At 44.4% G+C, this 14,418-nt stretch overlaps 1 protein-coding gene across 5 annotated transcripts in view; it reads right to left on the bottom strand.

The window, feature by feature from the left end:
* KIF13A (kinesin family member 13A) overlaps window positions 1–14,418 on the bottom strand; it is a 2,203,773-nt gene that overhangs the window by 1,372,563 nt on the left and 816,792 nt on the right. For all 5 annotated transcript variants that reach the window (XM_069613597.1, XM_069613593.1, XM_069613596.1 and 2 more), the window contains 2 exons: window positions 12,267–12,377; window positions 258–392 (listed from right to left, as the gene is read on the bottom strand). In XM_069613597.1, the coding sequence (XP_069469698.1) occupies window positions 258–392; window positions 12,267–12,377 (246 nt within the window). The remainder of the gene's footprint in view (window positions 1–257; window positions 393–12,266; window positions 12,378–14,418) is intronic.

Below are 14,418 nucleotides of genomic sequence, written 5' to 3'. Positions count from 1 at the left end.
ACAGTCTAGGCCCTAGTTCCCCACATTATTTATCGCAACAGTGGTTTTGAGATCTTAAATTTGGATCGGTATAAGAGGAGGGTGCTATTGTGTGATCGCAAACCGTGTTGGCACCCAGAGCAATAACTATTGTGCTGAAGAAGCAGGGGAGAAATCTGTCAAAGCAAGCTACTAGTCACATTATTTTGACCAAAACCATGGATCAAACAATTTATACCGAGGACAGCGTGTCAAAAGACCAGATCATTTCCTCTTACTTTTAAATAATATACAAGAAGTTCATTAAGTGCAGGGTCAGCATTGAGGTTCACCAGGTAACACTTGTCATCTCCAACCTTGATTCCAGAAGACTCCAGTGAGATTCCCATGCTCTCAAGCTGCTTTTGCCGCTCCTGAAAAACACAGTAGAAGTAATTGACTATGCTGCAAACTCAACCAGACACATTATTTTTACATGAACCACCACGTCCCCCTATTGCTGAATTATCTGCAGTGCAATTGTACATACCTTCCGGGTATTTTGTGGGTAGGTGTACTAAACATCAAGATTAAATAAACCTTTATAAAATTAGCCCATGTGCACAAGTATTACTGGCAGTCTTGCCCTTAAAGCTGATCACCGAGTGCCCCGAGCTCGCTGGCTGAAAAAATGAAGATTCATGGAATGTGCAGGAACATGGTCCCTTAGGGTAAAAAAGCTGGGAAGATTTGTGGAAAGGGTCGAATGGTTAACATCAGAGAATATGTGGTTTAGAATGATATCTGGGCATGAAGTACACCTGATAGCTCCTGTGGTGGAAGTATTAAGATCATTAAACCTTATTAAACCCCCTGTAAGAGGATTTAACATCAAGAGAGGCTTTGTTAGAGGATACTAGGCTACCAAGTGGATACACCGTCAACTCCATAAAGTTGTAAACTGTTAGATATGAAAGCTTTTAAAGTCCGAGAGACAAAAAAAGGAGGGAAACCCAAATGTAGGAAAGAGGGAAGGGGCGGGCACCTTCTCTGTAATGGGAGGTACCCACATTTTTTTATAGCAACAGCCCTCGCCCTAAAATGTGGTGAGCAGATCCGGTCTCTGAGTTTTTGTCTTCTCTTAGTTTTGTCCTGGTTTTATTAGGTGTTATTATATTGTATGTATGAACTGTGAAGATGAACATTTTGCAGTAAAATTGTAAAGGTATGTCTCTACTGTATATAGTGTACAAAGCAAATACAATTAAAAAAAATAAAAAAATAAAAATGAAGGTTCACTGAAGACAAGGGACACTCAAGGGGCTGAACATTGTCCTAATCCTTTTCTGAGCGTTGCAATTAAAATCTGGAACAAACTTCGATTTGTTTCAAGGTCCCCCTGCTGTGATTTGAGGATGACTAGTGGGGTGACAGTTAAACCATCCTGATCACCACCGCAGCACCCCCTGCTCATAGCAGAGGACAGTAAAATGGCTCACATGTTAGCCACAGTTCCATTTGTGAGAACCCACTTGTCAATTAGCCAGGCCACTATCAGAAAGATGGCAAGAGATCACCACAACTCCCAGAATTACCCACTGGGTCAGGATCAAAAGCTGGACCAGATCCAGGAAGGGAGACTGGGGATTTTGAGAGGGAGACCACCATGGAAAATTCCACGCCAACTCCCAGAGGGCTGAAAGAACACCAGGGAATACTTCCCTTCCCCAACCCAGATAACAAGAGTTTCGCTAAGAAGAGGAGTAGGGAGGACTGCATCTCCCATACTCCCTTAGGACTACTAAAAAAACAGACTAGACTAAGGACCCCCAGTCTCAGTTACAGGGACAGGAGAACTGGGCACAAAGGTTTGTCAGCCCAAAGAGGTGCTTTCTAAGCCCCATGGAAGACACCACATGGGAACCTGCAATCCCTTCCCACAATAGGGGTGAAAGTGTCCCTATTTAAAAACAAAAAGGAAGAAACGCATTACTGTATTCTTCTCTCTATCATTCTCACTCCCAGGCAACCTATGATATAAAGACTGACCGGAGGAAAACAGAAATGATAAAAATCCAGCGTAAGGGAGAGTAATAAAGTTACTAACCCTAGTGACTACCTTACTCCTAGTCCATTGTCCCCTTTTCTCCATACTTATGGGACATTCCTCCGTCCTGTGGGACGGGACCGGAGCACTTTGTAAAGAGCATCACATTTTTCAAAAATGTGTCCTCTTTTTACGTGGGGTACCGCACACGGCCGTATCCACGCCCTCATTAGCTCCGCCCAGTGCATCGCCCATCAGTCCTTTTCCGACTGCATAAACACCTGACACATGGCAAACAGATCCGCCATTCTGTCCCCAGTCAGGTACACCATGCAATCGATCATGTTCCAACGAAAACTCAGGAAAATCTAGTCCGGAGAGACCGTCATGGAGGTTTTCCACCTGCTCACCGACAGCCCAAGGTGGAACAGGAGCTGGAGGAGAGACTGAAGTTTGCTTGAGGCTTTCAGTGGGCAGGGACTGCGCAGCAGCCAATCGTCCGAATACGGATACACATGGATACCCTGTAGCCGAAGATAAAGACACGCGGTGCCGAGCTGAGACCAAACGGGAGCACACAAAACTGGAAATGCTCCTCCCCCATGGAAAACCATAAATATTTCCGATGCGGGGTCCAAACGAGGATATGCATATAAGCATCCTGAAGGTCCACCACGCTGAGCCAGTCGCTCTTCTGTAGAGAGGACTTTATCAGACTGGGGGTGATCATCTTGAATTTCTCTTGGGGGAGAGAAAGGTTGAACTAGGAAAGGTCTAGGATGGTGCGCAGGCCAGCCTGGATCGGTTTGGACACTGTGAACAGACGGGAGAAGAAGCGCTCCCCTAGGGGAACAGGTTCCACCGCCTTGAGATCCAGAAGCTTCTGGACTTTGGCTCTGAGGGAGGGCGTCCACGACCGCTGGAAGGGAGGATTGATAGGTAGGGTAGGTGGAAAGGGCAAGCGGAAGCCCGCCCGAGCGACGGACAAGACCCACCGGTCCTCGGTGATGGTCTGCCACGCCTCCCAGTGAGACGCAATGCGCCCTCCCAGAGGGGTTTTGTGCGAGCGCCAAAAACCCTCATTTAGCAGGCTTCTCAGAGGTGGGACCCCCAGATCCTGAGGCCGAGGACTGAGAGGACAGAGAAAAACCGGGCTCGCTGCTGTCGCCGGCGGGAGTTTCCAGCAGGAGAATCAACTCTGCTAGAAACCCCAGAAAACCAGAGGAAGCGCGAGGCTGCGAAGGCGTTCTCTGAGCCCTAAAAGGTGGTTTTACCAGAACGGACAAAGACTTGGCTGTCTGAGTGCTGTCCTTAGTTTTAGTCAGCTCTACGTCTGTTGACGAACGGAACAGTTCTTTGCCATCAAAAGGCTGGTCCAGAACTTTATCCTGCACCTCCTTGGAAAACTTTGTGGCATGAAGCCAAGCCTGACTTGACGTGTCCACGCCAAGCATGAGGCCCCGAGCAGAGGTGTCGACATGATGCGCCGCCGTCTCAAGCATATCCTGCGCCAGGACTCGTCCAACTTGTCAGCAGGAATGAACTCCTCAAATTCCGACAGACCTTTCCACATTTTCATATTTGCCTCAGCTAAAATGAGCTCTGCGTTTGCCTGGCGCAACTGCAGAGCTGAATTAGCGAAGATCTTCCTCCCCAAAGAGTCAAGCAACTTATCCTCTTTGGCCAGAACCTGAGCCGCCGCTGTAGATGACGCTGAAACCGGTTTGGATTGAAGCGTAGCGGCCACCACCATTGTGGAGGAAGGAAGCGGGAAAGACGCTAAGGCTACCTCCTCCGAGGTATGAAGCCTATAACGAGCGTCAATCTTTTTGCTAACATGCAGTCCAGAGTGTGGCTTATCCCAGAATTTGTGGACCTAGGCCAAAACGTCCTTCTGAAAGAACAAGCCGGTGCGCTCCTGAGGAGACAAGGTGAACGCCCCCAAAAGCACCCCTTCTTGCGGAGGAGGTGCCTCAGGTACTGGAACATCCAGAAGAGTCATGTCCAGTACCTGGTCATAGAACGCTCTAACAGAGCGGTTCCATGCGATTTCATCGGCTGCTTTTACATCGCCAGGCTTTCAAACGTGCACATTCCATCGAATGTGCACATCGTTTTATTTTTAAAAAATGTGTTTGGGGGGAGGGTTCCACCGAGACCCCTGACCCACACTTATTTTTTACTATTGCCCACCCAAACCCTTATTTGCCCAAAAATGTGATGAGCACATTCGATGTAATGTGCACGTTTAAAAGCCTTGCGATGTAAAAGCAGGCGATGAAAGGACGTTGTACCAACAGAGCGGGGCTGGTCATCGCTATCCTGATCCCCTTGCGTGTCATTCAACACACCCGGATCGTCTATTGGAGACAAGGACGGGCGGAGGCGGAAGGGCTGAAGGTGGTTAAACTGGTAGAGGTGGGACAGCTGCTGGAACAACCGGTGCTGTGACGGGAACCGTCGGAACGGAACCTGGCCCTGGAGGGCAGATTTCCTTAAAAAGACCTCTGAAATATTCCTTCATGGGGTCGGAGTGCATTAGCTTCTGAAATTTTCCGAAGAAGGCATCCTCCGCCGAAGGCTTAGACACGGGGGCAGGCGGAGGCCTCTCATGAGAGGAATAGCACCAGGGCTGCAAAGGGGAGCAAAGAGGGGCCCTCACCAGCTGAGTTGACATAGATCAATGGTGCAGATGCCGCCGGGAGCGAGACAGAGTGCTGTAATGGCATCCGAGCGTTCCAGTCATAAACTGGACGAAACGGTGCACAAGGAAAACGCTGTTCACTCGAAAAAATAATCCCAGGACCCAACGCCGATGGCGTAGGTTTAAGGGAAGAGTCCAAAATGGCCACCGCAGTTCGCGTGGGAACGGGCGCCATTTTGTCAACACCTGAGGAGAACTGTGTCACATGTGTGAGGCAGGGGTCTCCACAGACAGGCCAGGGGTCTTGACTTTAGCCTTTACACAAGGAACCTCGGCAGAGCCGGTACTGCGTGGCCTAGGATGCTTCTGAGACATACTAATAGCCAAATTAGCCTCTGAAAGAGGAACCTCGGCCACGCCGGTAACAGAGGAATTACGGTCAGCGACCTCACTCTGTGCCCCCTCAACAGAACCGGTATCCCCACTAGAGCGGGACCAATGAGGAACCCACCTCACCGACAAGTCCTTCACAGGCCTCTCAGTTCTGTCGGTCACCTTAGCCTCCAATAGAGGAACCTCGGACCAGAGTCCGGTAACAGCTCCCTCACGAGGGGCCTTGAACCTTGGTTCGGGTACAGAAAACCTCAATAGAGGCCTCGGGGTAAGCCCCGGTGTCTGTATGGGAAGCTCCAGACAAGGAGACCTTGAAGCAAGCTCTGGTACTCTCTGCCTCAGTATAACTGGGCCATTGAATATCCCCCACAGGAGGGGCCTCGGATTGCAATCCGGTGTGAGCAGGCCCCTTACGGAGGCCTTCGGAGAAAACTACGGTACTTTCCTTAGGCCTAGAAGGCTCCTCAGGGGAAACCCCGGTGACAGAGCTTTTAAAGCCCCTCCCAGACCGGAAAGACCCCGGGAAGGAGTCCCCCGGTCGGGGTGCCCTATAAACTAAAGAATTTACCGGGTGTCTCTTCTTCTCGTCTGTGAAACTCTGAAAATGCGGAGGAGGAACGCGCTGAAACACCTCCTCCCACCGCTACAGATGACGTTGAAGTGCCCGGACCGAAAGGGAATCGCAGTAGAAGCACGAGTCCCCACCGGTGGTCCAGACGCAAACACTCTAAACAAAGAGGATGGGGATCCGCCCTAGCGAAACGTTGTTCGCAGGAAGAACAATTAGGAAAATCTAACCGAAACGGCATAGACATACTACTACGCGACCGCTAAGCCGGAGCAGGAGAGAAGGAGGGCGGGGTTACGGGGTACCCCCCGTAAAAAGAAAAGGACACATTTTTGAAAAATGTGATGCTTTTTACAAAGTGCTCCGGTCCCGTCCCACAGGACGGTGGAATGTCCCATAAGTATGGAGGCAAGGGACAGGACGTAGGAGTAAGAACCTTCCAGAAACGGAAAGTGAGAGTTGCAGGCAACAAGCAGACAGTGAGTTGCAGGGCAGACATGTGAAATCCAAAATGGCAGTCTCACCTCTTATAGCCTCGGTTTCATTTGTCACACCGACAGGAGTGCTGCAGGAAGGAAGGCTCTGCACTCAATCACAGTACAGCCTTCTACTACAATCACAGTTGCAGCTTGTTGCCTTGAAGACCATGCATTGGGAGGGGCTTGCCCACTACAAAAGCAACTCTAAATCTAGTCAGTTAGTGGAGAGTTAAGAGCGGAATACAGACGGGGGTTGCAGTCATGTGGCGAAGGAGCAGCGCGGTGCTGAGGAGAGGAGGTGGTTGAAGGGGCAAGGTATGGTGGAGGAGGAAGGATGAGGAATTAGAGGGGGAGACGAAGATTGAAAAGGAATTGTGAGAGGAAGAAAAAAAGAGAAGAGGGTGTTACATTAGATGAGTCATTGGAGGACGGTGGAGGAGAGATGGGGGTGGAGAGTCATCAAAGGAGGTTGGTGGAGGGTTTTTGAAGGAAAGTGGATAGTCATCAGAGGAGATTGACAGTTGCTGAAGAGGTTGGGGCATTATCCAAGAAGGTGGAAGGAGAGTTCAGCCACAAGATAGATTGCAGTGAGATGTCTTTTAGAGGCACAATAAGCACCCAATACTGAAAGGTATTGGTTGGAAGAGGGGGTATGGTGCTCCGGTGAGGTGAAGATCTACATATTGGAAGTAAGTTGGAAGGAAGAGGAGAGTGAAGATTTTACAGGGGGAAAAGAGGTTAGCCTTTGAGGCCCCAGTCTGGGAGCTAATGAAGGAGCTAGAACTCCAGAAGCTCAGGCGATTACACTGAGGGTCCTGCTTATTAAGGTGGCTGAAAGTGAGGTTGGGTCCTGATGGATATGACTCGGAGACAACAGAAAAGAGAAAGATAACAAGAGAAACAGGAGATGGGAAGAACAAATGATGAGAGTGGCTCTTGGAGCCGTTATGGCAGATTGGGATAGATTAGAGGTATGGCCTGATCTGAAGTGTTGGAACCCAGCTGGGAAGAGGAACGAGCCTGTGGCGAAAACGGTGAGGAGGGTAGGCCCAGATAAGATAATAGCCAGTGGGTATTGGGCTAGACTATGCCTAGGGCCCTCCAATATCCAGAGTACATAGACCCTGCTCTATTGCTCATGGCACGGCCAAGAAGACGTAGGTAGAGGGCACGGTTATTACAATCATGGTGGGAACGGGTCTCCGACTGAGCCAGCCACAGCAGAAGGGGCCGCCCACAAACCCCTCCCCTAAGTCCAACAATGAAACCCAGACAGAGGCCTGAAAACTGTCTTGGGGACACAGAGGACCTGAACCCAAGCTGGTGACCCTTTGGGACTTTCATTGCCGCAGAACACTTTTGCTTTGGTGCTAGGAGACCTGGGACATTATGGAACACTTTATTCAATCCTTATTATTTAGGTCCCGCTCTGTACATTGGGAACAATCAGTAAATAGAGAGTCCTGAGGGGTGCCTGTTCTTCATTCCCTCGACTTCCATCCTGACAGGCTGTATATGCATTTTCAGGATATGTGTTTGGTGTTAAACATTTCTTTTCAACTACACTTTAAGTTTGCATGGCCTTTTGTGTATCCATTTTTGTTAACTGTATCGTTACTTTTATCTTTTACGTTTTATCAGTTATGGATTGGGCATTTTCTGAAACCAAAGAACAGGTATCAAGTTTGGTGACTGTGCGTGCTACTCATGTACAGTACAATGCATTGTAATTGGGGGATGGGGGCCACACAGTGACTCATGAGAGGTTGGGACCCAAGTGAAGCATGATGTCTACCCCCAAGGTTAAAACAGCGAATCACACTTGGTGACACTGTATATGATCTGTGCCATGGCTCACCAACATTTTCTCTAATGAGAGCTATTCTAATCAATGGAAATTATTCCAAGGTGCTGACCAAAATAAATCCACTTAGACTTATGCCCAGTGGATGCTTTTATCATCTCTGGTACAAATGATCATCACATCTAAGAATGTGATGTGTTTTATTTTGATAGGCTCAGCCCATCTTCGTTTACAGGTAGACAAATTATAAATGTTTAACTTTGGAAACAGACACTTTGGGATCTTATGTCATTCACAATTGGATCAAATAATGAACACTGCATATTGAATTCTGAGAGTCACTGGAATAAACATTCAAATGCGGAAATAGCAAATTCTTTTTTGTGCTGTTTATTTTTAACAAAAAGCTTGATTTTACCACCATAAATGATGCAAGTAAATAATCGCAAAATTGATATTTAGTACCTTCATTTCTTTTTTGGAAGATTTTATTTATACATTTAATATTATACATCAACAATAAAACATAACACAATAATTCAGTGCTTACAAGATATACATACAATATGACATTAACTTTATTTATAAAGAACACCAAGAACTGAAATTAAGGTGAGAAAAAATAACTAAATAAATAAATTCCTGTAGATGTTAATAAATAACTAAGCATACAGATCATTAAATGTTCCCCAAATCCTTTCATATTTAACAAGTTGGTCCTTTGCGTTGAAGGACACTCGCTCTCTCCTGGATAAAAGGGCCACACTTTGTAACCAGTCCTCAATACAGGGGGAAGTGTCAATTTTCCACATTTTTTTAATTTGCTTTTTAGCTAAAAGAAGGGCTCTATATATCCAGAACATTTTGCTGTTAGACAGTCCAATACTTAAAGCAATTAAACCCAACACACCAAGCAGCGGCTCCCTAGGTATAGGTAAATCCAAAATTAGCTCCATTTTCTGAAAAACACCATCCCAAAATGACTATTTTCCACATAACCACAACATGTGAAGCGTGCTGCCCACCTCCCTTGTACAATTCCAACAGATGTCTACATTGCACAACTTGCAGGAATCTCATCTTCCATGGAGACCAGTATAGATAATGGGTAATTCTTTGCTGTGTACCTCAAGTCCAAATCCACTTTGTATTTAATAGGACCTGTACATATGCGGTTCCATTCAGTATCTAACTATGAGCCATTCAAATCAGAATCCCAATTCGCTCTACCACATTGTGAAGTCACCTGGGATGCAGAAGGCATGATCAGTTTATATAGAGTAGATGCAGACAAAGGTACAACCTTAGAAAGAAGTAAAATCGCAGGCAAAGTATGCATTGTTGAAGTGAATGGTGAAAATAATATGTCAAAAAGTTCCTTTAGAGCATTATAACGACACATCTCAGTTGCTTTCAGCTTATATTTAAAGCGTGAGAACTCAAAATCAACCATATTCTGGCCATCATAAACCTGTCCAATCCTCCAAATACCCACATGTTGCCATGAGGCCCATGATAAAACCTTATTATTCTGTTTCACAGCCTGTTTTTTCCATAGACTTGTATCTGCACACAAAAACATTTCTCTCCCCGAATCGCATTACCCTTACGCCATTCCTTCACAACCTGCTTTATAAAAGGTGGAGTTGTATCAACCAGTAACCTTTTATCCATAAACAAAAGGGCATCCAGTGGAGTGGGCGAGATGGATTCAATCTCAATTTTACTCCAGCCTGCGCCATTAATACAATCTGTCGCCAACCAATGACGTCATGTCCGTAGCAGAAAAGCAGAGTGGTAGTATTTTATGTCAAGATAACCAAATCCACTGAGATGTACCGATTTATAAAGGACATCCTTTGAGATTCGTGCCCTGTTTTCTTCACCCCACATAAACTTGTTCATAGACTTATTAATACTTAATAATACATTATTTGAAAGAGGTAAGGGAAGCATGCTAAAAAGACATACAAAAGTTGCGGAAGAAGTGACATCTTTACCACATTGACTTTACCCCATAGAGTCAGTTTTAACTTTTCTAATTTACAGCAGAGCCTATCTATTTCTGTAATTTTCAGGCGAATATTATATGCAAGCAAAGTGTCAATATCTCTATTTACATGAATACCCACTTATTTAAGACCCGAGTCAGCCCACATCCCCCGATCCACATCAAACAACCCCCATGACATGAAGTGTAACATTAACTTTGTAATTAGAAAAGTTACCAAATTCCTGTAGTATCAATAGAAGCTCAGGATATGAACACTCCAGGTTTGAAATCAGGACAAGGAGGTCGTCTGCACATAAAAGGACTTTTGATACATAGTCCCCAAATGGAATACCCACTATATCTGGATGGTTTCTAAGCATAGACTAGTACCTTTCAGAATCTGAAAACATTCAGAACGACAAACATTGACAGTTACGGTCGCCTTTGCACCTCCATATAGGGCTCTAAAAAGTTTAATAAAAAGCAGCCCACAATTAATCTTAAGCAGAACCTGACGCTAACAAATCCAAATAACCCTATCAAATGCTTTTTCTGCATCTATACTAATTGCTGCATATGCCTCAGTTGAGTGCCTTTTTAGTACCTTCATTTTTAAAGCAATATTTGATCACAAGCAAACTCTCCAACCATCCAGGAATCAAAAGATCAATAAAGGCATGGGTTGATAGTAATATATTTCTTTTATTCATGGCGGTCCCCGTTATTGAAAAGTGTTCGGCCATCACACCGCAACTTAACTGGATCCGAAGCTAGAATTGCTTATATAGGAGCCCACATCCGTACCTCAAATCTATGCTAAAGTGACGAGTACCCAAGTGGAATTCAAGCCCAAAGTAACACGACTCCCGATGATATTCCATAGTTCTATCAAACAAACAACCCTCCTGAGGAACCAATACTAAAGTATTGGAGAAACACGTGTTGAGCGAATATGTACATGAGGGAATTATGTACACCAAGCAGCCCATCATGAAACAATAACTATGATTTCTGAGGCAACAAGCATTAACCAAGGACTCTATTTGTGGAAACAACAGAACATAGCGATACCCAGGACTCAATTTATGGCAAAAAAAACAAAGATCCATCACCCAACCATCTGATGGAACCAGCAAGAAATAATTGCCTAAAACTTACCACAAGGACACATCCAGGACCTCAAGGACAAAAACAATAAGAAAGAGCCCTTACAGTGAAAATAACACCGAGGGAAACTAAAAAAAAGTGCCACAAACCTACCACAAAATAACAACAAGGACCTCAAGGACCTAAACAATGCCCTTACTGTGCAAATAACACTAAGGGCAACCTAATCTCTAAACTTTACTTGATCCTTACCTTATCTCTCCCTTCTGTGAATTTAACATTAGGGCTCAAGATAAAGTTTTTATTCAATTTTCCTTTTGATTGGACTACTAATAAATACTGCAACTGACGAACCTTCATGCTTTTGTTTGTCATATATTCTTTTGACCAAACCCAGTCTGAAGGCGCTCTAAATGTAATATATTCCTCTTCTTTTCAGTCCTTTCCATCCATTGGGCAACCTCAATGGCATTATTACCTTGCAGCCACAGACACCTCAGTTCATAATACCTATAGCCAATATTAATGAGCTCGCTGTAAAGATTGCGTTTAGGTTGCAAACATCATTTTATTTATTTCATTTAGTTTAGCACTTTCTTTCTATGCTTTATACTTTTAAAGTGCTTTAAGTATCAGCCTTTCTCACCAATCAAAGTTGGTTATTTTTCAAGCTCAGAAGCACCTGCACCGTGACTAGTGTCACAGTGCAGCTACACCAATACTTCTTGCATACTTCCGCTTGATTATTTCCCTAATTCTCCAATAGTCTACTTCCAACCACCTCTTTGTCCGCAATATTGAGTTTTTTACATTGAGCTTGTTACCTGCATGCCCCTTGTGCTTCCTTTTGCACTCCCTTTCAATTGCTAAGCAAGTCCACTTAGGGTGAACACAGAAAGAGGGCTCTTGGGCAAAAGGCTATTCCAGAAGAAGTTGTAGTACTAGTAGTAGCAGAAGAAGAAGAAAGAGGGCTTCATGTGCCAATGATTAAATCCTGTTAATTTTTCTTGTTCTCTCACATATTTACTTTTTAACTTACTCAAGAATGACAAGAGGGTGGTACTCCTTAAGGCAGTTGTAGAGCTACTGATTAGCAGCTAGTGAGTTACCAAGACCGCTAGTTTATGATGTGATTTATTTTATACATTACAAATAGAAATAACCTGCTAGCTGACCCTTGCAGGGTAGTAATATATAAATATGCATTTGATTATACAATGGCTTGTAATAACATGTTTTATTGTGCAAACATTAATTTCAGTAACACAAATACCTGTGCAATTTCTTCTGTTTTCCGCAGCTTTTCCTCCCAGGTGATTGTCAACTCTCTTATTAATTTTTCAGATTCTTCCAATTTGTCTTTTAACTCTGGTGCCTTCATAGCCTGAAAATCAAAATATCTAACAATTTAATGCATGACAAACTGAAGAATGAAATCAGATGCAGTGCATGGAAATTTATAAGAAATACCATGAAAAATAATTATTTTGTATCCACATTTACAATCATACCATGTGCTCTCTTTATAGAATTGTCAATGTTTCTGAGCACCTGAGGTCACGTTGCCTCTTTGCAACATACTAACACACTTACCACACTCACTCTTGGCTTGACCCTAATGGAATAACACTGACTCAGGTTTTCCAGCAGAAAACAAAGGCATTTCTTCAGTTTAATCATAAATATAAATACAGACAACTGTGTTGTGCAGACCGGGGCATTGTGCAGAGTACATTTGCATACCTGAAGCTTTTGCTACAGGGGAGTGTTGAGAGAACTTCAGTTTCGGAGCTCTGGCTCCACCAACATTTTGCTGCTACCCCTATTTTTTTACTTTTCTTTTACGGCTAGGGGGACTTATAGTTAAGTCCACTTTTCACTGCAACCCATTTCCCCATGTTTTTTTATTAGCATTTATTTGCAGCGCACATAAACTGTAGGTATCTAGGCGCTAGTTTCATTGAATTGTGGAAGTGCAGGTTATTTATGACATGCTCGGTTTTTTCAAGTGCGGATCGGGGATTCAAACCTGTGTTTGCTCACCATGCTCTTGCTTCCAGAACCAACACGTTGCCACAGAGCTATCCTCCCGTCACATGTGCTGCCCTTAGTAGCCCATGTGGCTGCCAGGACAGTAGAGCTTTTCAAGTAGTCAATTTGCACCCTGAAATAGTGTTGTGGAGTAGTCTGGCTGCAGCCATTTAGTTTTGGCCACACCAGGGTTGTAAGCCACTTTTACCATATTTGTATGCCAGTGCACCTAATATGGTAGGTTTCTGATTGCAACTCCCAGGATATCTCAGTCCAACTTCTCGCTCCCATCCCTCTTACTATCCTTTTAAAGCACCACCCCTTGGGGCCACTCAACCTCCTCTTTCCTGATTTTGGCCACTTACTTGAAATGCTCCCAGCTGAGGTTCCTACACTCATAATGGGCAACATCAACCGTTTCAATACATCTAAGGCCTACGAGCTCTAACTGGACTTCACGGTCTACAACAACTCACTAGGCAACTCTCTTGATCTCAAATTCCTATCTTCCTCACTGGTCTCCTTTCATTCACCTCACCATCTCTATTCATCCCCTCTGCCCCATCTTAATCCCTCACCTATCACCAATGAAAATGCAAGCTCAATTCCATGGCCCCTCTACCGTGACCAAGTCAGAATTCCAAGTCAATCTCCCGCTCCACTTGCGCTCTCCATGGATCTCAACTCAACTGAATTCAACTCTGCAGTGACCACCCCCTTCAATGATACCTACCCTACCTGCTTGTTTATCCCCTCCTTCCCATGTTCTGTGCCATGGAAAACTATGCATTGCTGCTTATCTCACTGGTACAAAGATGGATCACTTACTCCCTTTGCTGACTACAAGGACTCGCTACTGACCACACCTCTACCCAACCAAAACCTCCAATAACATTTTGAAATAAATGTATTTGTGTGTGTATATATTTTAAAATAAAGTTTTACACATTTCATTCTTTATAAAACAGAATACGTAATTACAAGACATGTTTCAGAAAATTTAAAACAGAAATGTTCATAGAGATTTCATGTACACTTAAAATTCGTATCCAGATATATCCAAAGGATAAGGTGTTCAAATCGTGCACACATTTCCCAAGTGTCTCAGTGCGTAGAATACAAAGAGACACACATTCCACGACCAGATACCGTATGGTCTCAACTTCAGTTGTCTACAAAGACTCTTATTCCTAGGAACCTTCTCTCTAGCTCCAGTCACTTCACGAGTTGGAAATAAGTTACATTTTAAACTTAACTTTTCACTTCTAAAAGCCAGCATTAGATGTTTACATAAGTACATTGCAATCATATTAAAAGGTTTGATCTCCATTCTAAAATGATAAAACAAATGATAATTCATCAACAACAATCTATTATTTATCCAGTCCACCTCA

The sequence above is a fragment of the Ambystoma mexicanum genome, chromosome 5p, assembly GCF_040938575.1.
Source record: "Ambystoma mexicanum isolate Mex_15411 chromosome 5p, UKY_AmexF1_1, whole genome shotgun sequence".
NCBI classification, from domain to species: domain Eukaryota; kingdom Metazoa; phylum Chordata; class Amphibia; order Caudata; family Ambystomatidae; genus Ambystoma; species Ambystoma mexicanum.
The sequence above is the reverse complement of the archived record's forward strand: the minus strand, read 5'-3'. Positions and strand labels throughout refer to the sequence as shown.